The 24,112-nt window shown below is 42.9% G+C and overlaps 1 protein-coding gene across 1 annotated transcript in view; it reads right to left on the bottom strand.

Moving 5' to 3' along the window:
- Nucleotides 1-24,112, bottom strand: part of TRPC7 (transient receptor potential cation channel subfamily C member 7) — a 157,922-nt gene that overhangs the window by 45,907 nt on the left and 87,903 nt on the right. Inside the window, exons 6-7 of the mRNA XM_039242302.1 lie at nucleotides 10,756-10,920; nucleotides 2,420-2,636 (exon numbers count right to left, since the gene is read on the bottom strand). Of these exons, the coding sequence (XP_039098233.1) occupies nucleotides 2,420-2,636; nucleotides 10,756-10,920 (382 nt within the window). The remainder of the gene's footprint in view (nucleotides 1-2,419; nucleotides 2,637-10,755; nucleotides 10,921-24,112) is intronic.

Genomic DNA, 24,112 nt, shown 5'->3' with positions numbered 1-24,112 from the left:
TATCCAAAGGATACAGGAGTGCTGATGCATAGGGGCACATGTACCCCAAAGTTTATAGCAGCACTATTAACAATAGCCAAATTTTGGAAAGAGCCCAAATGTCCATCAACTGATGAGTGGATAAAGAAGATGTAGTTTATATATATAACGGAATGCTGCTTGGCAATGAAAAAGAATGAAATCTTGCCATTTGCAGCAATGTGGATGGAACTGGAGGGTATCATGCTAAGTGAAATAAGTCAGTCAGAGAAAGATATGTTTTCACTCATATGTAGAATTTGAGAAACTTAACAGAAGACCATCGGGGAAGGGAAGGGGAAAAAATCATTTCAAATAGAGGGGCAGGCAAGCCCAGAAGAGGCTCTTAAATACAGAGAACAAACTGAGGCTTGATGGGGAGATGGAGGGGGGGAATGGGTGATGGGCATGGAGGAGGGCACTTGTTGGGATGAGCACTGGGTGTTGTATGGAAGCGGTGAATCATAGAAATCTATTCCCAAAGCCAAGAGCACACTGTATACACTGTATGTTAGCTAGCTCGACAATAAGTTATATTAAAAAAAAAGAAAAAATAAAAAAATCTGTCTTCGTCAATTTGGATTGCTATAACAAAATCACAGGCTGAGTAGCTTATAAACAACAAATTTATTTCTCACAGTTCTGGAGGTTGGAAATCTGAAATCAAGTTGCCAAGCATATTTGGGTTCTGGTGAGAGCCCTCTTCTGGGTTACAGACTCCTTGTTGTATCCTCACATGGTACCCTTGGGGCGCCTTTAACAAGGGCACTAAGCCCATTCATGAGAGATCACGAAAGTCCTCATGATTTGATCCCTTTTCAAGGCTCCACCCCCTGATGCCATCACATTGGGGTTAGGTGTTTCATGTATGGATTTTGAGGGGGGGGTACATTCAGTCCACTGCTGTGTTAAGGTATTTAGTTTATCCACGAGGCGGAGGGTATACTAGGGAGAATTGGGATAGGCCCGACACTATGAAAGTTAGGCCCCAGAACCCACTGCAACAGGCTTTCATGTTGCTTTACGACTTTAGTGCCAGTGACTCCACTAAGTGAGCCTTTGGTTCTAGACTTGCTGCTTGACGGAAAGCCTCTGGTAAGCACAGTATGCTTTCCTGCCTCTGTCCTTTGGATCAAACCATTCTTCTCTCCTCCCTCTTCCTATTTAAAGACCCAACCCAGAGACCATATTCCCTATTGCTCTCAGCTTGGCCAGCTGTGGGATGTTCTTAGGTAGTTTGACTGTTGGGCTCACTTAGGCTATGTCTTTTAATTAAGACAGGTCATGTGTTGGGCTATGTTCAGGTACCTATTTTTTTGTGATTTTGTTGACTGACAGCATACATACTTTGACCCTGTTTAAATTTTGACTCAGTGTTTGTTAATGTAAGCACAGTGCAGATGATATCAATACAAAAATTTTGTGATGGAAGCAAAATCTGGGGTGCATACCATTAGGGCAGTTTAATTAATTGACTCATTGTGATACTGCAGAGATGAAATTTTGCAGTTCTTTCTGTCTTCAGGTTTGTTTTGCTCAGAAAATGCTGATCAAATTCATGTCTTTTTTATATAAATATTTTAAGTTATTGATTAGATTTTAGTTATGTACAGGGTCACTGAGTATAGCTTTTACAGCTACTCATTTTTTTCCCTCATCAGGTCTGATTTTTTTTTTTTTTTACCAATTTTGCTAATTTCAGTGTTAGAAAAACCTCTATCACATTTTGCCTAAACAGGTTTGGCTTTTACCGTTTTAGTTTACCTTATTTATTCTTCTTAGTAACAGTTCTTATGAAGTAGGCAAGAGAGGTGGTCTTTCTTAGCTAGTCATTGGGGAAATTGGGAGCACTTTCTTTGGTAATTCTAGTGACAGACCTTGACAACACAAAATAACACTGCAGAGAGGAATGTCACAGTGTCATGATGTTCATTAACACAAATAGTGAGAAAATGTTACTTCCATAACTTTTTAGATTTACATTTATCACCAAGATTGTATTCTATATTAGTGTTCAGTGATAAAAAATAATCATTTAAGCTACACAATTTTATACTCTTTACTAGAAACAGAACTTGATGTCCTAAGGCTTATTATAGACTATACTTAAATGATCAAAATATATTTTCCCACGCAAGTCTACTTTACAGTCACTTTCAATACATGTATATTGAAAAATATGTAGCACCTTTCCTCCAAACATCTCCTTCTAAAATTGAGATTCATATTAAAGGCTTGTGCATCTTTTACACCAGCATATACAGAAGTTGACTTTGACTTCTGCTCACCATTTTGTCTGCCAGAGTGCACTCAAGAGGACAGGAAGAGGTTCAGAAGTCAGAATTTAATCATGTCCTATTATCATTAGGAGGAGAGAATATAGGGCAGAGTGACTGCTTACCTAAGACCCACTTCATGATGAGCATTTCTGTCCAGGAGAATTGTGTGGTTTTCACTCTGAAGATCTGTTTCGGGTAGTCTGTGAAGGTTTCGTTGGGCAGGGTTTTAACGCCTTCAAAGCGATCTGATGCATTCACAACTAACAATCCCAAAAAGATTGTAAAAGAAACTGCATGGGCTACAAATTTCATGAAAGGGCTCCTCAGGGTTCTTCCTAGCTGGAAACAAAATATGTACAAGACATATTAAACTGGCAGCTGCAGGTGGGTGCAGGTCTCTCTTTAAAATGCTTTTGCCAAAAGTTTAACCAGAGAATCCTTCATCTTGGACAGAAGCCGCTAACTGAATCCAGACCACATTTCTCTTGCGTGTTTATGTGAGATGCTGGTTAACCAAACATATTTCCTATTGGCTTCTGTTTTTTCCTATTTGAGCGATTTAGTGGGAGTGTTACAAAGCAGGAGTAGAAGATACTGATGTATCATCACCTTGTAATCTGCACAGCCTCTCCTGACCATGTGGATATGCATTTTATGCCATTCAAATCTGGGGAAAAATAACCTATCTCAGTAGAGTTCAGAATTTTAAGAAACACACACTAGATATGCCCCCTTGCTCTGTTTTCCATTTTCCTGAGTTTTGTTTTCATTGTTTCTTAGATCTTGGTAAATTTATTTAAAGCTATACATTTCCCACTAGATACTGGTTTAGCTGCATTCTAGAAATGTTAACCGGTAGTACCTTCATTTATAAATATTTTACAGTTTCCCTTTTGATTTCATTTTTTAATTCATAAGTCTATTTCCAGACATACAGGACTCCCCCACCCCCTTGTACTTTAAAAAATTCTATTTTTATTGCAGCCTGTGGGCAGATCATAGGCTCTGTGATACTGCTCTAAAACTTACTGAGGTTTCCCTTGTGGCCCTAGTGCATCATTAACTTGTGCACTTGTTTCGTGTGAGTCTGAGATGATCCAGGAGATGCCCTGTTCAGGAGCAGGTATTGGCTACATCTTCTCTAGCCCTGGTGTGGCATCCAGAGGCTCCTTAGGTCTTTGAGGACTAAACTACAGGCTACACAGTGAGTCTCCCGACCCCTGGTGGTGAACTCGTGTGGGTCCCTTGTAGGTCACTGCTGTCACTTGCACCTATGCACCAAATCTTACTCCTCACCCTGTACTCTAATCAGACAAGAGCAAAGAGAGCAACCTTTTCTGAAGCTCAGTTCCCTCTCCAGAGCAGATGTTCATCTATGGCCAGTGCCTGGTTAATTGATGTTCACATTCCGCCTCATTCAGGAGTCCTAGAGTGAAACGTCACCCAGGAGGTCGAGTATTGGTTCAGTAGAAGATCAATTACAGGGATTTTTGTGGGTAAAATTTCCCTAATTATGACTGTGTTTGACATAACATTTATAAATGAGATGGCTTGATAATGTTCTTTTAATATGCCTCAGTATGGTAATCATCCACTTTAATTATTTTCCTTATTACTATAACATGATTTATTATGATTCTAATGCTATAGAACCTACATATTGAAATTTAAAAAATGATAGTTTTAATTGAAAAAAAACCAGCATCTCAGGCCTAGACATTGGGAATTTCTACTCTGCTGGAAAAAACTTACTTCAATTAATTTGCATTGTCAAATGTCATATGGCACTAATTTATAGGCCACTCTTGTGGACTACAGACATTTTATAAACGACACTTCTTTTTAACGCTTAACTTTATTATTTATAAAATAGGACTGTAGCTTAGTTTTGGTCATATGTAGATAATGTTAAATTTGGAATGCATAGGTTAAATGTAAGGGCAAATAAAACATCTCATGTAAATTCAGTAAGAAAACTGAATTAAACCATGTCTCATTTTGATTTATATATCAAATAACTAGTTTGAATTTTTCACCATTTTAGCTGACTGTGTTGGAATCTTGAAGCCCCATTTCCCAGCCAGGATGCTGGTGTACCTAGGAGACATCCTTAAACAGTCATTGCCTTGTTTCTTGGGAGTGTGTCCTAGCTAGGGTAGTGGTGAGAGGTGAGGGAAGAGGGAGCCTGACTACAGGGTGGCGAGTGGGGAAGGCTGCACAGAGACAAAGGGATGTCAGATCTTGTGTGCCCTAGCAGGGTCCCAGAAATGTCAGGAGAAGATAGGGACCAACCCTTAAGGTATCAAAGGCCAGGTTCCTCCAGTCCTTTATCATTAGGCTCTCTGTCTTCTGGTGACAACCTGGAGGAGAATACGGGGTCACCGCTCCTTCTCACCCATGTGAGGCACCTGATACAGGAAGCTACACACAGCGGAACCTGAGTTGCCCTTGGGATTCCCCAGAAGACATTGTTTGATGAATTTAATAATCTCTTTGTTACCTCCTTCAAGTCATTATTGTCTGGCAGAAGATAAGACTGTAAAAATTATTGTATCTTCTGCGAACATAAGAAAAAACCCTGACAAGGCCCCTTATGGTGTGTGAAAGATTAGCCTGGGTTCAATCCCTGCTTGATCTGGGCACCCTCGGGAGGAAAGGCGAGGTTAGGAATTAATGCTCCTTTTCTCTTTTTCTTCTGGGCTTGAAGTCTTCTTTTTAATTGGTCAGACTTTGATAAAGATCATGTGATATCAAGTCATTTCAATGGTTTTCTGTTTTTCTTTTTTTGTGACATTACCTATTTGTCTCACAAAGATAATTTTTGAAGCAAATTACACCTACGGGAAAACTTCCTCCTTTCACAAGGTCACCAGGTGAGTTAAAAGAAAGGAGAAAAGTCAGCCAGATATGTCAGCAGCTCTTAGCTGGGAAATCTTTAAAGTTGGGTCAAGTAATAGCGTTAGGTGTAAAAAAAAGATGGTAGAGCTTTGGGAGATGTAGACCTTGGTGTGGTTTGCTGTTTGCTCACCAGTGTAAAACTGGTGAGTCTGAATCATGGGCTGAAGCAGCTCTGTCCTTACTTGGACGTGGTGAGCAGAGAGCTGATACCAGAAAATCTAGGCTTGTACTATCTAAGTACTCTGACTCACTCCAGACCTCCTGGGTACTATTCTTAAACTATGAGAAGTATATGAATATGAGAGCAGTTGAGTAGTGCTTTTGAATTAGCTGCAAATGAATGACCTTCATGAGCAATCACAGGTGGACTTTTATTGGTTAGCAAGCCTCTCTGTTCCATGCCACTGGGCTCTTAGCCATAACCACAAGTGTAATCATCTAAATGGGGACCTGGTAGCCACATGCCTGCAAGGTAGGTAATATCTGCAGAAGGGAACCCAGAGAATGTTTCCAGCATCTCTCCCCAGTCTTGTACCACCAGAGTCTCCCTCAGCAAATGCTACCCTCACTTGCCACCAGGTGCCAATGGCCTCAAGGGAAGGCTCACTGAAAACTTTGGATCGTGTTCTAGAAAGAGACATGTACAGCTTCAAGGCCAGAGTGGTTCTCAAATGTTAGATATCTTGGTTAAATTAGGGGTGGATTTCTCTTTATGCTCCCTATAAAATTCTTCCTCAAAATATCTAACCCAGTGCTCAGGAATCTTCCTTTTTTTGGTTGGAGCGGGGGGTTGTTCAGTTGGTGTCTCTCATCTGGGTGTTCTCACATTACCTTGTGAATCCACCCTTTGTCCTGCGGGCTGAAGAGGTGCTGAGTGATAACAGACTTTTGAAGGTAGGGTTTCTCGGCAAAGAAGAGGAAAGAGTAGAGTTTGTCATGTCATGCTTGTGACCTCTCCCTTCTAGAAAAGTCCTGCCATCTCTAACTGTCTGAATCTGATCCATTGCAAATTCAAGTAGTCAATAGTTAAGACATTTACATTCAGCATTGAAGGTTATAATGCTTCTGATGTACTGGAAAGGGCAGCGTGTGTGTGTGTGTGTGTGTGCATGTGCACATGTGCGCATGCATGTGCACTCATGTACAACGGTTCATGTCAGGTCTCTGGAGCCAGAGATCCTAGATTTAAATCACAGCTCCATAGTTTTTGGCATGTTATTTAATCCCTTTGTGTCTTAGTGTTTTCATCTGTGAAAAGGGGATAAAATATAACTTGTCACCTGGGATTGATATAAGAAGTGAATGCCATGCTCAAAGGAGAGCAGCTCCTGGCACATGCGAAGCATATGTGAAATGCCAGGAAGCACTTACTGTGTGACACTGGAAGGCCTTATGCAATTCTCCTAAGGGGAAACTTAGCTGCCTCTTAAGAAGCTTATAGGCAAGGGTTCACAGAGTGGGAGCTACACAGAGTCCTAATACATTTATGCCATGAGCTCATTTGGTGTCCTCTCTATGTGCAACATGTTCCTGGACCTTGGAGGGGCTAGAATAAGCTGTAAGAGTTGGTTCTTCCTTTCATTGTTGCTACTATCAGTGGAGAGTTGGGGAGAGAATGTTGCAGGGCTCAGACCGGGGTACGTGTGGAAGTGATCAGCTTCCTGGTACTCTTAAACCGTGTCCTGGCAAGGTGTCAGGCGAGGGACTCTCCTTTTGGATTTGAGAGCAGACACTTTCGTAATGTAAGAGCAAAATGTGCTTTATTTCCTGGCACAAATTTCCCCTCCATGGCAATGCCTTAGAAATTACAGCATCATGTTCTTTAATCTAGTGCTCTCCGCTAGGGGCAAATGAGAGGGACTCAGAGACCTTTGGAACATTGTCCTCTCCTGGTTGGCCCTGGACTGCATGGTGTGAGGACCCTTGTTTCAATCCACCTCAGCTTTGGCAAGGCCAAGCAGGGATCTTCCAAAGCTGCAGAGTTCCTTGCACCTCCTCACTAGGTGTTTTTGTTTGGCACCGGGCTGGGAGATCGTGCGTGGCAGCTAACACTTGGGCATTCTTTAGTCAAGAGTTCTGTGGTGGTATCTGAACTGATCGATTGTATAATGCAGAGACCTCAATTGGAGGCTGAAAGTATTTACAGCTCTCCTTGCCTGAGTCCCGGAACTGATTTATAAGAATGAGTAAACAGTCAAGGTTAACAGGCATGGAGGAAATCAGTCTCACCTCTCACACCCTTATAATTAGAACTTGTGTGGTTCCTCAGCACTTGGATGACGTGGACTTCTGCCCCAGTCCACCTGCAGTAGAGACACTGTTTGAGCCCTTGAGGATGAGTGTTATTCTATCAGCTCTCAGATTTTAACAGGCAAGCAAGCTAAATCATGAATTGTAATGGAATAACAAAGGGTGGAAAACAGGCTATAAACACCCTTAGCATCAGAGCCCTTGTTGAGGGGATGAAGAGCTCGGTAGGAAAAGATGGACCTGAGAGCAGCCGTGCAGGTCAGAACTTCACCAGCCTCCCAGTGTGCCACATGACCTGAGCTGTGTTGGTGATTAAGATGAGAAATGATGGAAAAATATCATTGTTCTCTTTATTGACCTTGACAGGCCTGTCCCATTATCCAGACCTGCCATTATTACCCTAGGTACACATCTGTGACTTGGTTACTCTCTTCAGCCACTGTATTACTAAGCTGAACTTCTGTTGACACTCTTCGAATCCTTATACTCTCTTTATTTAGCTTTCTCTCATAGGTGCCCTCAAAAAGTTAAATAAAAGTAGAATTGACAGCAGTGGGGATTCAATGGGAAAGGAATGATGAGGTAATTTTAGCAGGCCCATCAAGTAATTTCGGTGTCCCTAATGGTCCCTAAATTAGGTTGGCAGCTATTAAGTAAATGTACTGTTAAGTTGGAAACAGAAGCTTCAGTATTTGTTAGACATTGATGGACATTAGCTGCCTGATGAGGTTTAGCAGTTGACATTTTATAAATATGTTTATAAAAAATATCAGGGTCTAATTTCTTTGAGGCAGGTGTCAAATTGTGGTTAGAATATGAAGTTGCTGCAATGATGCTGGCTTTTCCATAGATTTATTAGACAGCTTTAAAGGAAGTGACCCCTTGGGAGGGAGGATGCCAGCACATTAACAGATTTCTCCACTGTGCCACTTTCCTTAGGAGGACATTGTATTCTGGACATCAGGAGCCTTTGGAGAGTCCTGGTTTCTTCACATGGAAGATGTGATCCTTTTATAATCCCTAGTAATGTAATATCTTTGCCAAACTTGAAAGGGTTTCTTTCAGAATGGTGAAAGGAAAGACTAAAAATATCTTGACTGTTTTATCTGTCCTTTGACTGCCTCAGAGGAGCTTTGATAATTAAAATGTCCCTCTTTAATGAGAGAATCTTTCCTCAGAATGATCAGTGCCACCAAGAATTATCTCATGCCACAGACTAAGACTTGTCACTCCAACATGGACACTCCCTGCAATGTGTTGAACTCAGACTTGCAGCCAAGAAAGTGCCCAGAAGGCACAGGTAGCATAATGGCCAGCTCATATGTATCTTTAGTGCTCTTTTTTGAGTATTACTGGAAGCTTTGGGAGCACCAAATGTCAATCAGACATGTGTCTGAACAGAGGAGAGGAAGCCTCAGCCGCTGGGTTAAGTTTTCCTGCAATCATTTCTTCCAGAATGTTCTAGAAGACTACTATAGGTGTGCCCATATATTTCATGGTGGTATCAAGTTCCTGGATTTATTGGACCCCAAGAAAGTCCAGAGTTCCCCACCCCCACCTCCTACTTCTTGTACATACTTTTTTTTTTCTTTTGGTATCACATTTTTATGATATTGGCCAAGACAATTCTTCTGAGACCTACTGAAAATCTAAACAGTTTAGTCAGCAACTGGAATATAACTTTTTCCTCAGTATTTCCCTAGTCCACCAGGCAGGCAGAGGCAAACCAATTTGTTGCCGTTGGCTAGTCCCAGTTTTCTGGTAGCTGTCATATTTGGTTTTGAAAGCAAAAGTGAGGATTGTCAGTGTTTTGTCTACTGAGTGGCTATCATTTTAATGACTAGATGTCCTGAAATTAGTCTGGGGCTCAGAGAGTATGGAGGTAAGTGTCCCTGTCCATCTAGGATGGCTCTGGAGGAAGGCAAGGACCTATGCTGCAGTACAGACTAGACAATTTCAGTACTAAAACATGTGCCTAAAACCAGTGACTACTCTAACCCAGCTTTAAGTCTGGTTAGGTTTTCTCATGCACTGTACTTGTTTCAGTTTGTAATGAATGAAAGAAAAAACTTGTCTTCACTTACATATGTGTCATTTGGGGAATTCTGATGTAGAAATCCATGGCATGGTAGACTGTCAAGGAAACAAAATGCTCTGTTGATGTAAGGTTGAACACCTCAAACATATTCAGTTTGAGGACTTTTATATTTAATACCACTTTACGGAAGGAGTCTGAATCCTCCTCTCTCTCTGTGGCACACGTCTTACTCTAAGGCAGTGAGCTCACTGCCTGCCTGGTTGGGTGGCCTCAGCAGCAGCCCTGCCTGGAGTGTTGGGGCCATCATCCTGGCAAGAGTTTCCTCTTGGTGGAGTTGACAAGAGGTTCCATTAAAATTTTTTTTTTTTTTTTTTAGTAAGAGGTTCCATTTTTTATTAACCACATTAGCTGATCACATTCCCTGTGGAATCATTTCTCCATGATTCAGTTCTGTAGGTGCTAACTCTTGCCTGAAGCTGCAGTGATTGCTGAGGCTTTTTGAGGCTCAGGATCAAATGGCTGGGCTGTAGGGACCGTGTCGTGGCAGGTGTGGAGGCTCGGCACTTGTGCGGGCTCCACTCCCTCCCTCACCAGCAGCACCGGACTCTCCCCTTCCCTGTGAGAAAAGAACCTGGCTCTGCACCTTTCCAGCTCTCTTCTCTTTCCTTTGTCTTTTCCTTCTTATGACCTACTTAGCTGCCCCTGTGGACCAGAGCCCAGTAAAGGAAGCCAGGGAAGCTGGGACGATGTCGAAGTGGGTCTGCAGTGTCCCCCAGATGAGCTGCGCTGGACTCTCAGCCTATTAGCTATTTCTGTTTTTTGAACCTATTTCATAAAATCTATGTGTCAGAATGTAATTGAGGGAGTGAAATGAGATCTTCCATGTAAAAGGCTTAGCCAAAAGAAAGTATTCAATAAATGTTGGCTATTCCTATTACCATTATGATAATTATTACGGTGAGCGTAGAGTACGTGTCTAGGACCTCACGTAATTAGAAGAGCAGAAGTGCCTTGCATTCCCTCTCTCTTCTGTTATTGATCAGATTATGGCTCATGTATTTTAAATTCCCCATATTATCACTCCTCTCTGTTTAAAAAGAAAAAAGAAAAAAAGCAGGTCTGTGTGGTTTTCTACTTGAGCTGAGTATTTCAAGGCTATTTTCTTTCCACATGGGAAGTGCTCAGCTGTTGATTTGAACAGATGGACTTCAGGTCATGCTAGGAAGAGAGAAGAAATCACTGCAAATGACATGCACCTTAAGCAGTCTGTACCTTGCTGCACGGAGCAATCCAATAGGCTATGGCGAGAAAAGGGAGGCCTAGGGAGACTCCAAAGACAGCCAGGAATTTCACAGCGATAGACTGTTGACGTAAGCCTGAGAGATTTTCATACCACATGGTAAGCAATTGCTGCTGACAGTTAGGATGAGCAACGAACTGTAAAAACAAAACAAAAACAAAAAACAAAACGCAAACAGGAAAATGGCATCGGTAGCACTTGAACAGTATACGACCTATGAGTAGCTCGGGGCTGAGATGTTTTACTTGGGACATGGCCTAGGTGTCAGAGCAGAGCAGCGGGCAGATGCCTGCTGGGCCCTTCCAGCTTGAAGATGCTGGGGGTCTTGGCACTGAGGTCAGAGGCCTCACAGCACTGGCTGCATCAGTGCCGGCACTTATCTCGGGCAGAGTTCATTTGGAAGGCAGCATGAGTAATGAATGGAGCGTGGATGCGGTTTTGGAGTCTCATGTGGGTTTGAAATTTGTGCTACCCTTTTCTAGCCAGATGACCTTGAGCGGCCTACCTAACCACTGTGGGCTTCAATATCTTATTTGTAAAATAGTCTATTATCTTGTAGGATTAAATGCAATTGCAGAAGTGCTCTCTTTTCCTGTACTAAGAAATGTGTTGACAGTGTTTCTGGAGAACATGTTAAAACTGAGTATTTCCCTACTGGGTTTTAGTGGTGTTTGCTTGGCCACATAGAACTTTTTGTGGCCTCTCAGAGCGCTGATGTATGGTGTCCCTCACACAGTAGCTTCTCATTGCTACTTCCCTTTATTGGAACTGCCCTAATGCCCAGGTTACCTGATAGACCTCTTCTGGCCATTTTGTATTATCCTCTGGATGTAGTTTACTGGACGAGGTGAAGAACCCTGATGTAAACTGGCCTATCAGATTTTCTCACTGGGATATTTGTGACTGATTGAGAGAGGAAGTTTCTTTATTTACTGGGAAGTTACCAAGTAATCTTGGGAGATGTAGGTAACCATCTTCTACTGCATGGACTAAGTAGCAAAACAAGCCAGTTAAAAGGAAAGAAGAATGAAGATGTGTAAAAAGAGGCTCAGATAGGTAGTGTGTGTCCCTCTCTGGGGCCTTGCTCTCCTCTGCGCATGTGCTCCATGAGATACCCTGTGTTCATATACAGAGGCTTCCTTGTTCTGCTCTACCCAGCAAGTTGGCTTGTGCTGCTGCCACCGAATAGCCTTTTTCTGTAAATATTTGGTGCCACTTGGCCATCTGTTTAGTTGATGTTGAGTCCTGGTCACTGGAAATGGGTAACTGGTAACATTTCTGGGAATGAAGTTTACAGTTGAGAAAATTCTACTCACTAGCTTATTTCCCCCCTTGACAGGAGGAAGCCATTGATTGCTTTTGGTAGCCCTGCTCTTTGGCCCTGATAAGGATAGCCGTGTATCCATGGATTGGGGCAGGTAGACTGGCCATTCTTCAAAGGGTCTCACTTTTCATATGATTACACAGGAGCATATTGTGCCAGTTTTCATCCCATTTGCCTCATTGGGTATTAAGAAGACATGTATGGTGATTCTGAGGAAATGCAAAACAACTCCTTTGCATTATAAGAGTAACATGAATACAGCTGTTTTAAAACATTCTCAGTGCAAATGGCAGCATGTTCTTGTTTCCAATTTCTGGGAACCCAAGGCAGCAGCCAGGTGATCTGGGAGGACACTGTCAGTGTTTTATCTGGCCATGCAGCAGCCCCTGATAATACTGTTACTCAAACATTAGTGAAAATGAGCCTTTTGGGGTTGCAGTATTGGATCCATAGCAACCACTGTGGTCTTTCCCTCTAAGGACAAGGGCAGTTGATTCTCCTCAACCCTGAGTGGGAAACCCCAGGCTAGCAGGTGTCAGGCTTTCCTTTGCCCTTTCTAGCTCATGGCAACGTGGAGCAAGCATCTTCTGATCATGTGGATGTTTCAGTAACTATCAGCTTTCCGGGAGTTGAGGTCCCACAGAGGGATGGTAGGTGAGCACGTGGGCCAGTCAGTTTTGTTTTCCAGTGGGCAGCCTTCTCTGGCTTTTGAAATGCCTCTGCTCTGTAGAAACAGTCCAACTAGTAGCTGAAACATACGCTCATGAAATAGCAGAAGACCACTTGGTTCACCCTCTGGCTCCCTGCCCCATAGCTGCTCTGGAAGGATTTCAGTGCTACTTCCCTCCATTGGCCTCTGTATCTTGGGACAGCCTGTCCATGCTTTTTCTATTGCCTCCTGCAGAGATGTTAGGACAACAGATTACGCAGCAGAGCCAGAGGAGAAGAAATGCTGAGAGAGAACAATATGGGGACCATTCCTACTCTCCCTTGCCTGCTTCAGGGGACACTGGTCACAATGAAAACAAAGGAGCTCCCTTGAGACTCTGTCTTCTTGTGGTTAGATGCGTACTAATTTTTATAGCTGTGTTTCTTCACCCCTAATAAAGCAACCCAGCCCTCAACATGCTGTTTATTTGCAGACAGACTTTATGGTATAATACTCCCAGAAAGCTGACAGCAGCAGATAGCTGATGACCAAATTTTCTGTCTTCATACAAGCACTTTTCTTTGGTTGAGGTAGGCCTTTGAAGACAACATTATGACATATAGTGCAGGGTGTAGCAAAGGATATTTTCCATTGTGCTTTGGAAGCACAGAGAAATATCATCTGTGATCCCAGTCAGACTAGAGTCATGTGAAGCATGCCATCTGGACACAGAGAGCCGGAGACTCTATCCAAAAGGGGACCTTAGGGAACAAAGGCAGGAGGAGGTCCTGCATGGTGGGGCTGGGATGAGGAGGTGGTCAGGGGAAGGATTTCAAAAGTAGGGTCAGAAAAGAATAGATGGAAGAGGATCCCACAGCTAGAATAGAACGGGAAGGCAGGAAGCCAGTGTTGTCTTGGGTTTGCTTTCTTTGGCATCTGGCTCACAAAGGCATCGATGATACCAAGAGCTTTGCCTAGGCTCTTCTTGCCCCAAACCATCTTGGACTGAGTGTGGTACACTTTTATGGAAGTCCTTCACAGGAAGAACTGATGAGAATACCTCAATTTTCTCAGCAGCGTGATTCACACGTTAATAGTTGGTAGCTCCTGATGGCCTGGGGCTGAGGACCTGGCAAGGTGGGCATACAGGGAGCTGAGCAGTCTCTTCTGAGAAGATAACTCCGGCCACGCTGTGACGGTGATAGACTGTGCCGAGAACTGGGGCCAGAGGGGGAGGCTGAGAGAAGTAAAACTGCAGAAAGACAGGCAGGAGCTCTGAGACAGAATGCACTGTGATGGACCAGGAGACTACGGGAAATGGGACCTGAGCGTCAGGAGGGTCCGGGAGTCATCTGGCTGCCGGTTTTTGAGCCCATCTTAAGCCAGTTATCCTGGCAGCTTGTCTGACCAGACTTCATGGTTAATATAATAGCATTTATACGCAAAGCTACTTTTCTGTTAATATTTCACCTAAACATCTTGTTCCTCCAGCCCCTGGTGACAGAGTGAGAATATAATGCTGGCATATGAGAACTCGTGGGCATATTAGCCAAATCTTGGCTGTTGTTTGCTTTTATTTGATCCATAGGCTGCTATTTTCTTTTTATAGCTCAAAGGAGAACCATCCCCTTCACTGTCTCCCTGCTTTGTATTCATACACAAGGAAATAGCTCATGTTGTAAGACTAGATAGTTGTTGAGGAGATACAAACATTCCTTAATGAACAAATGAATGAACTAACTAACTATATTTAAGGCTGTTTCATGGAGTGCTAATGTCCTTGGGTCAGATACTTCCATTGCAACAGGGTCTAAGACTTTCCTCATGTGGGGTGGATAAGAGCATTGACTTTGCATAGCTTCCTGGGTTTAAGTCCTGGCCCTGCTGCTTGCTGGCCATAGCTCCCAGGTCATTGGGTCTTTCCATGCTTAGCTTCCTTCCCTTTTCTACAAATGAAGCTAATAATGAGGATTAAGTAAGTTAATATTTGTAAAGTGCTTATAATAGTACCTGGCAAATAGTAAGCCCTATACTAGTATGCAATAAATAAAAATAAGCCCATGACTTTGCTTTCCTTGCCCATTTTCTCTTTCTCTCTTCCTCGGTTTCTCTCTCCTACTCTCTGCAGTTCTTCCTCACCACCCTGTCTTTATTCTTATCTCCACATTGTTGTAGCAGCTAGATTCTTGAAGTGTTGGTGTCTCTGGAAAGGGCCGTGTAGCCTAATCTTGTGGGTTAGGTCACTCCCTCTCTGTCTAGTCCCTCTGGCCTCCACTAATGGTGCAGCTTTATTTATCCATGCACTTAGCTCAAAATGGGCTTGACTCTGCTGTCAAATATATGCTGCTGCACACTGATACCCTTCTACTGATTAAGGAGCAGTGCAGGTCACTGGACCTGTGGGAAGTCCTTCTCCTCCCTCCTCAATGCCCCTCCCCTCTACCACCTTAAAAGCTTTTAAGTTGTGCATTTTGCACTTTTTGCAGGGAGGAGAAGAGGATGACATGACTACATTTGAGCTCAGAGGCTTTGAGACTGTGATTTCCATATCGATTAAGCACAGATTTTTCTCTCTGACACTAGGTCTCATTTACAGAATGATGAGATATGGCAATGCATAATTTGATAAGCTGAAGAATAACTTAGCTGGAGCAAAATTTATAAAATCCAGTGCTTATAGAGAAGATGAATTTTTTTTAAATATACAGATAAACCATCGAAGGGCCCAGTGATGTCTGATGTGACTGTGGTCAAGATTTTCCATTTGGCTCATCATCAGCATTTGCTTATAGAAACTTGTTTTTCCAGGAAACTGTCTACGTAGGCAACAGACATTCACCCGACTCAAGCTACATTCACCAAGTGGCTTTTCCTAGTGTGGACTATCAGTCTGAATTAGAATAATTCTGTGATGCCATTTCCTCTTTGGAGCATCGCATGGGATTAGGGTTAGGGGTGCTACTGTGTTCCTTCCCAGTTTGTTTGGGAAAGCTCTTAAGTCGTGGAAGTTGAGGAGGGAAGAAGAGAAATGGAAATGTCAGTCATTTACTGTTTTAGTTTGTTGGTGGTTCGTTTGTTTGCTCACTCTTTCACTTCACAAACCTCTCCTCAGTGCTCCCTCTCACCAGGCGCTTTGCCCAGCATGGCAAATACAGAGCGAAGTCACAGTTCCTGTGCACTTGCAGCTCTCGCCTCTGTGACTCTGCAAGGGGAATGGGGCTTTGGAGTCATGACAGCCTGCCGAGTCTGGAGTAGACTCTCTGTGATGGGTGAATGCATGAATGATGAGTGCTCGCTTCATCACTGAGTGCACTTGGTGTGCTTTCTCCCATGAGACCTAATACCGAGAGCCCCATATCCTTGGCACAGCCAGTTGCTTTGAGTCCATTGATGACCTTCAGACTACTCTTCTCTGTGCCAGCACTTAGCAGGGTGGTTGCATTCGCAGGCTCTGAGGTTGGCTCATCCAGGTTCAAATCCCAGATCTGCCATTTCCTAGCTGTGTCACCCTGGGCAAGCCACTTCCCAGCTCCTAGTTTGTGATCCATCAGAGAGGAAGAAGTGTGTTGGCTGCTGAGAACATGGCCTGGTGCTCAATATTAAAGGTGGACATTGGTGTTATTACTGCTCCCCTTATTACTACCACTTCTGTTCCCCTCTAGGGGTGTCTAAATAGTGCTCTTGGTTCTTCTCCTTGCTGAGTTTATATCATCAGGAGAGTATTGAGTAGCTGTGGTGTTTCTAGAATTAAAACTTCCTGAAAAATTTAGTATGCTTGATTACAATAAAAAAAAGCAGAAATTGCCATTGTTTTATTAAGTTTTCAATCGATGCAGCCTTCTGGTATGGGGCCAACACTGTCTCCATGCTCATTGAACCTGCTTATTTAGCCATACACTTCCCAAGTGGCCACCACAAGAGGATAATCTTTGATAGATGTGTGTGGATGGTGGTGGGAATGAGAAGAGAAAGGTGCGGGACTTGGGACTTTGGGTGGGGAATCCAGACAACCCTTTTCAAGGAGCCTGTAAGCCCAGGCACTAGACAGAATCACAGCTCAAGTGTCTCTACTATTAATAATTGAAGACCTACCACATGAAGGATTTTGGTTATGTTATCTATAATCTTCACAATAATTCTTTAAAAAATGGATGTATATATATCCTCATAAACAAATAAAGCTGTTTTTTCATCCCCTCTTGCAGTTGAGGAAAATGAGACGGAGTCACCTCAGGCTAGAAAGTGGTTCCAACTTGGATCTTTCTGATTCCAAAGCCTGAGGTCTTTATATTCCCCTCAGTTCCTCTGGAATGCTGTTGTTTTGTTTGGCTTAGACTTTAGTCCTTCCCGGTCTTAGTTCTCTGTCATAAATAAAACAATAAAAAGCTAACATTTATTGAGCACTCATATGGATGGGGCCTTGTACTGAGCACACTGTGAACATTTTCCCATTTAATCCTTTTAACACAATATGGTGGGGACTCTCATGCCCTTTCTAAAGTGGCAACATAAGTGTTCACATCTCTCTCCATAGTCGACATTCCTAACCACTTCCTTATATTGCTTCTCATACCTGAAGCTTCCTGCATCTCTCCTGGTTCACTGCACTGTCCTGTTCTGTCTGCCAAGCAGGAAGGCACTTCTGTGAGCCTGCACATTTCTGCTGTGTCCCAGAGATACACATATGGTTTTCCAGCCAGAGTTCTGGGTGTCTCCTTTCTCTCTGTGGTGGTGGGCTGTGTCCTCTTGAGCGGGGATGGTCAATCTCTGACTTGCTTCTCGATAGCACTGAGAGTTCTATGCTAATCCCACACCTCCTCCCTTTGCAGTGTCTAGGATGGATGGAGAAGTGGAGGCATAGATGGAAGGGATTTTAACCGGAGACAAAGAAAGCAAGTGAAAGGGAATGAGAGGAAGGAAAAGGAAGAAGAGAAGAGGAGAGCAAAGGAAAGGGAATTAGCAGATAGTTTCAAACCTGATTTTCAGCTGCTGTTCCAACTTAACTCCAACTCTTTTCCTTCCCATCCCTAGTCACTGGCCAGACTCTAGCAGTACTGTTCTCTGAGCATACCCGAAGGTTGACCATTGCGGAGACTTTGCTCAAGGTATCTCTGCCATCCAGATTGCTTTCCCTTTCATCTCTACTATCCAGGTTTCCTTCAGCTCAGTATCTTCTTAAAGCTCACCCTGCCTACTCAGGTGAGAATCTTTCTTTCTCTCCTCTCATGCAGTTCTTAGTCTCTTGCTTTTATCGTAGTTGTATGCATGGATGATCCTCTACCAGAGAGAAATCTCCTCCTGGTTGGCTCCTATGGTCCTTAGTTAGTATGGTGCTCAATGAATGGGTACTCAGGCAGTGCTATTTGAATGAGTAAACAGCATAGCTAGAAAGTGGGTTCACAATGCAAATCTGGAACCATCTATAGGTCCAAAGTGGCCTTCCTCACTCATCATCCCAGTCGTTTGGTAGCTTCTCAGCACTTCTGGCCATATCACCACATATGGAAGAGACACATGGGTATAAAAGGCTGAAAGTTTGCTTGGTCTCCAGCAGATATAATGAACAGGCAGATGGCTGAATTCATGTCTCGACTAAACTTATTTTCACTGTAGAAGTGCCAAGAGATAGGAAAACAGTAACAACAACCTGCTTCGTTACAGAAGGCAGTGGAACTCGAAGTTTAAAGATCTTATCTGGAAAAAATTCATACCATTATCAGGAGAGGCTACCCAGGAAGTGAGCCAACAAGGGAGACAGGTATTGGCTCAGGTCTAGGGGATTTTCACTTCTTTGTTTCATAGGCATTGCCTCAGCACGCTGCCCTCTGTCCCCACCTTTTGCAATGCTGTTTTCAAAATTCTCCATTTTCTTACTACTTGAATGTCTTTCAGACATCCCCCTCATTTCTGGGAGAATCTGTTTGGATGCCTGTACAGATCCATGTCTCTCAGTCCATTCCAGCCTCTCTTACCTCATTTTCCACATGTGCACCCACAAGCTTAACCAGCCCTGGCTTGCTTCTTTGTTATTCCTACAGCTGGGTGTCCTGCCAGGTAGCTGGCTACTCACTGACCATCCTGGAAATCTGCTTTGTGGCGAGAGGAGGTGAGCCCTTCACTCCTGTGAAGGTTTGATATCAGTCTGTTCAATTGAATAGCTTGCTCCGTTGTTTTCTGTTCCTATTTTTCAGTGACAGCAGGACACAAATAACTGTCTCCCACCTCAAATTAAGCACTCCTCCAATTTCACAGACTAAGTGGAATGACACAAATGCCCCAGATTGGTGGGTTGCTCTGAGCACTGTACCTGTGACTTAACAGCTTCTCTTACCAGAGACAGAATGGTTTTCTGGTGAAGACTGTTTTTCATGAATAGCCTGTGCTTTAGGTTCTGGGATGCAGAGACCTAAACAAACGTTGTTGGACTTCTCCCAGGGCTGTGGGTCAGGTATTTCCTGAGTGCAGGTACAATGGCAAGGGGCCTCGCCTGACCCTCCTGGAAGCGCATGCTAAGTGTATGATTTTCTAGTACTCATCAGGAGTCCTCCCACAGCACTGAGTGCAGAGGGTGCTGGAGGAAACTTGGTTTCCAGTCTGGCTTCACTCTCGCAGCTGGAGTCCTACTGTGGGCTCAGAGTGAGCGTCTAGCCAGTTCCGGGTGACTGCCTCTGCTCTTTCACAGTGCCACAGAGAGGCTACTCATCATACCTGTGACTCTGCCCACCCCTGCCCTCCCCCCACTAAGGGTTATGCCCTAGCCTGAAACTACAGGATAAAGGGAAGCAGTGTTTAGCAAACTTTTTTGGATTATCTTCAACTCTTCACCTTCTTGGACCTTCCCCTCCAGGCAAGCTGCTCTACACACTGTGCCCAAACATGGCCGCTGTAGCCTGCCTGCCTGTGTTCATCCTGCCCCTCTCAGATTCAGCTCCTGATCAGCCTTTGAGACCCAGCATTATCTCTACTTTCAAGTTCTGCCCAGTACCTCAGCCCCTTGAGATGTCTTGGACGCTTCTGGTTCTTTTTCTGTGGCCCATTCACTTGGCAGCCATGGCTTGAGGGTCAGGTCGTGAAGAGCTGTACTGTTGTGTTTACATCTTATCTCTCCCACTGTTATTAAGCTCTTTGAAGGAACTAACTGTCTGTGTCCCCAAGAACATACAGCCTTATGTTTTGCACATAACAGGTGCTCATAATCTTAAACATCTGTTGAGTGATAAATTGTGCGCTCTTCTGAAGCCTCTAAGATTTGTTCTGTGATTTTTCTCTGTGACTCATCTTTCAGGATAATTTCGAAATATAACAAATTCTGTATTACTCAGGGTCTGGTGAACACTTAACTGTCTTCACATCTTTACTAGAAGGCAAACAGGGAGAAGTGTTACAAATGAAACCCAGCTTTTGTTTTCTTGGGCAGGAGAAGATTGAAGGATGAGACTAAAGTAGGGTTTGAGGATTATCTTTTGGATTGGATGAGGATTACTTAATTTCTACATATGCCATTACCCCTGCAAGCTAACATCAATCCAGAAATATTCACACAATAATGATAATAATTATTATTATAATAAAGAGTCCCTGCAGGAACCTGGGTGGCTCTGTTGATTGAGTGTCTGACTCTTGGTTTCAGCTGAGGTCATGATCTCACTGTTCATGAGTTTGAGCCCCATGTCAGGCTCTGTGCTGACAGTGCAGAGTCAGCTTGGGATTCTCTCTTTCCCTCTCTCTCTCTCTGCCCTTTTCCCATGCTCTCTCTCTCTCTCTCAAAATAAATAAATAAAAACTTTAAAAAAAAGAGTAGCTGATGTTTATTAAGCATCCATTCTATGTCAGGCTTTGTCCTTAACAGTCACCATATTATTTAGCCCTCCTATCAATCCCTAGAGATGGCTGTTGTTATTTTATTTCATTTATTAAACAATTTTTTTTAACATTTATTTATTTTTGAGAGACACAGAGAGTCAGAGCATGAGCAGGGAGGGGCAGAGAGAGAGGGAGACACAGAATCTGAAGCAGGCTCCAAGCTCTAGCTGTCAGCATAGAGCCTGACATGGGGCTTGAACCCATGAACTATGAGATCATGACCTGAGCCCAAGTCGGACGCTTAACTGACTGAGCCACCCAGGTGCCCCAATTATGTCCTTATTTTAAATATGGCAGTTTGAGACACAGAAATTAAGTAAGTTGCTTATAATCACAAAGGTGATTATGACATGGTCTAGACTCAAAGACAGTGGTTAGAACTGTTATCCCATATTTCCACAAGGTAGATTTTAAATCAGGTAGACTTGCCAAAGCACAAGGACCACAGTGATTTCTCCAAGCCCACAGAGACCCAGGGACCTCATGATTTCAGATGCTGTTAGAACTCTCATCTCTCTTTGCTTATCTGTGGGCCAGCCAGGTCCCAGTGGAGACAAAAATCAGGAATACACAAGGGGAAAGACTCAAGCCAGTTTCCTCAACAACTTTATCTTCCTAGAAGGAATAAGTCATCACACTGAAGTTAAAACCCTGGATGCTCTCTCCTGCATACAGACAAGAGCAGCAGCCGCTGGTTGAGCAGTGGCTTATTGCCTTGTCACTGCTTTGCCAGGAATTAGGTTAATGTCGAGGCCAGCTAAGCTCAGATTTACAGCCTTGAAAAGTACAGACTCCAGTAAAAAAAAAAAAAAAAAAAAAAAAAAAAAAAAAAAAAAAAAAAAAAAAAAAAACAAACAAAAAACACCAAAAAAAAAAACCCCTGCTTTGCTGAGGACCTAATTAGTATCTTGCATTTCTTGCCAAATCCCACCTGACACATCTTACTAGAAGAACTGTAGTTGCACATAATTCTGTGAGCCTGAGTTCTGACTGAATAATGTTTCTAAGTTGGATCTGTCACTCTCGTGGCTTGGCTGTGCCTTGGGTGTAAAGATGCATGGGGTTGTAGAACGTGCGCTGGCTTCGGGGGGTCAGTCCACCTGGTGTCAGTCCTGGCTCTGCCACTGACTGCAGAGGGACTGAGTGGCTTAACTTCTCAGGTCTTGGTTTCTCCATCTATAAAATGATCCTAATCATGCCTGACTCAAAGCATTTTTCAGAAAATGCAGTTCAATTTTTGGTTTATGGTTCAATTTTTAAGTGCCAAAATACTGTTGTTGTTTTTTTTTAAATCTGGTATATTTTATTTCTGTAATAAAAGAAAGAGAAATCATTTATATGTTAATCCCTGTCCAAAGAAGTATATCAAGCATTAATTTTTTAATCAATTGAAGGTATGCTCACCTTCAGAATATTCACCTACAGTTTTCATTGTTTTTAAGTAGAGGAAGAAATTTGATTTAAATTTTCTTGCAAGAATAATTCTTACTTTAGTTCGAAGACTTTATCAACAAGGAGAACGTATATTTAAAGGTATTGATTTTGATATAGGTAATCTGCACCTGTATTTAATGAAATAAAAGAAAACAAAGACTGGAAATACTTTCTTGAAATAAAAAATACAGTTTTCAACCAAAACAAAAATTTGATTCCTACATTGACGGAACTAGTGGTAGATAATAGGGTGGGGTGGTCATGGATTTTCCAAAAAGGCTTTATGTAATTTCCTATTAAAATATTAGGTCAGTTGCAGATGAAGGAACCAGAAGGAGCTCTTTGGAGTTGACTTATAACTTTATGATACCAAAATTTTCAAGTTTGTCTTGAAGAGAAGTGTACATGCATATAGCTCAGCAGTGACGTATCTGATATGCTTTATTTTTTAAAATCACACTTTACATTTTGCCTTCATGTAATTATTTAAAAATCACACTTTAAAATTAATTTCATCTATTGTGAATTTAAATTACACTGCTTTTGTATGTGTAACATATATTTTGCCCATGTTTATTTTTACTTGATGCTTTTATTTGTGTATGCAGTTTTACACTTAAAGCATACACACTTTTAAAATTTAAACTTTTTAGTTACTATGTATTAAAAAACATTTTTTAATGTTTATTTATTTATTTTTTTGAGGAAGACAGAGCATGAGCAGGGAGGGGCAGAGAGAGAGAGAGAGAGAGAGAGAGAGGAAAACAGAATCCCAAGCAGGCTCCAGGCTCTGAGCTGTCAGCACAGAGCCCAACATGGGGCTTGGACTCATGAACTGTAAGATCCTAACCTGAGCCAAAGTCAGATGCTTAACCAACTGAGCCACCCAGGTGCCCCTAAAATTTAAACTTTTTAAAATTTAAACCTCTGAATTTTCAACACTTAGGAAATGTGTCCATTACCAGTATTTTGATATAATATGTGACATTAATGTTGAGATAATGGATAGCCCTTGGTTCAGGAATTAGAATAACAGATATGTGACCCAAATGTTAATGGCCTTGTCAGCTGGTGAGTACATACCAGCCCCATCTGTAGACATGCGTCTATCAGTCCAACCACTAGACATGTAGTAAATGCTGACTGATAGTCTTCACCAAGCACCTTCATGCATGGAGAATATAGTAGTAAGTGAGGTGGTCAAGGCCTTTGCATTTGGGAAGATTGTGAATTTCCAACACTTGATATTTCAGAGCCCTTTCAGGCTGGATGGCAAGCATTTTTTTGTGATGGCCTCCTGTGTATTTCTACTTGATTCACATATTTAATGTTCTCTAAGTGCCCCCAGGTGGCTGACCCAGTGCACAGGTACAGCTACTGTAGTGTCTCTGCAGCCCTGCTTTGGCTGTCCTACCATCAGCTCCCTGTTCTGTTGTTCTGCTTGCATTGATGCCTCCTGGGCTGGCCCTGGCCTCTGTGGAGTGTGTCTAGTCCTCTGCCCTCTCCTCTCCTCTTAGGGCTTTCTTTCTCCTGCAGTCCTGCTCCTGGCCTGGGGGGCTCCCACGAGGTAGTGGGCGCTGAATTCTTCAAGACCTTGAATGCCTTTGTTGTGAGGGCCATCCACTTTCTCGGCACACGTGGCCACTTGCTTACCATCCTGCCTATCTCCACATTTCCATCTGTCAACCCCAGAAATGCCTGTATCTTCTTATGCCCATCTTTTCTAGAGGGTACTCTCCTAGTAGAGTCACATCAGTAGAACTGATGCCCAGGGTGAAGTAATGCCTTCCACTGTTCCACAGTTTTGCCTCAGGATTCAGGCCTGCATCATTCTGTTTTCATGATCCCAAGTAGATTACCTGTCTTATTCCGGTCATCTCCATTTGACTACATGAGTTAGTTTGCTAAAAGCTAGATGGACAAAGATGTGAAAACCTGAGCCAATATTCTTAGCTCCTACATAAAGTTAGCTTATCTTGCCTTATGGGGAGGTCAGGGAGGATCTGAGGACTGCTTCTTGCTGAACTCTGAACTCCTGCTCATCCGTGCACACAGGTTT

This window comes from Hyaena hyaena, unplaced genomic scaffold, assembly GCF_003009895.1.
Source record: "Hyaena hyaena isolate Hyena2069 unplaced genomic scaffold, ASM300989v1 scaffold_214, whole genome shotgun sequence".
Taxonomy (NCBI): domain Eukaryota; kingdom Metazoa; phylum Chordata; class Mammalia; order Carnivora; family Hyaenidae; genus Hyaena; species Hyaena hyaena.
Note: the sequence above shows the minus strand (reverse complement) of the source record. Positions and strands in the feature narration are given on the sequence as shown.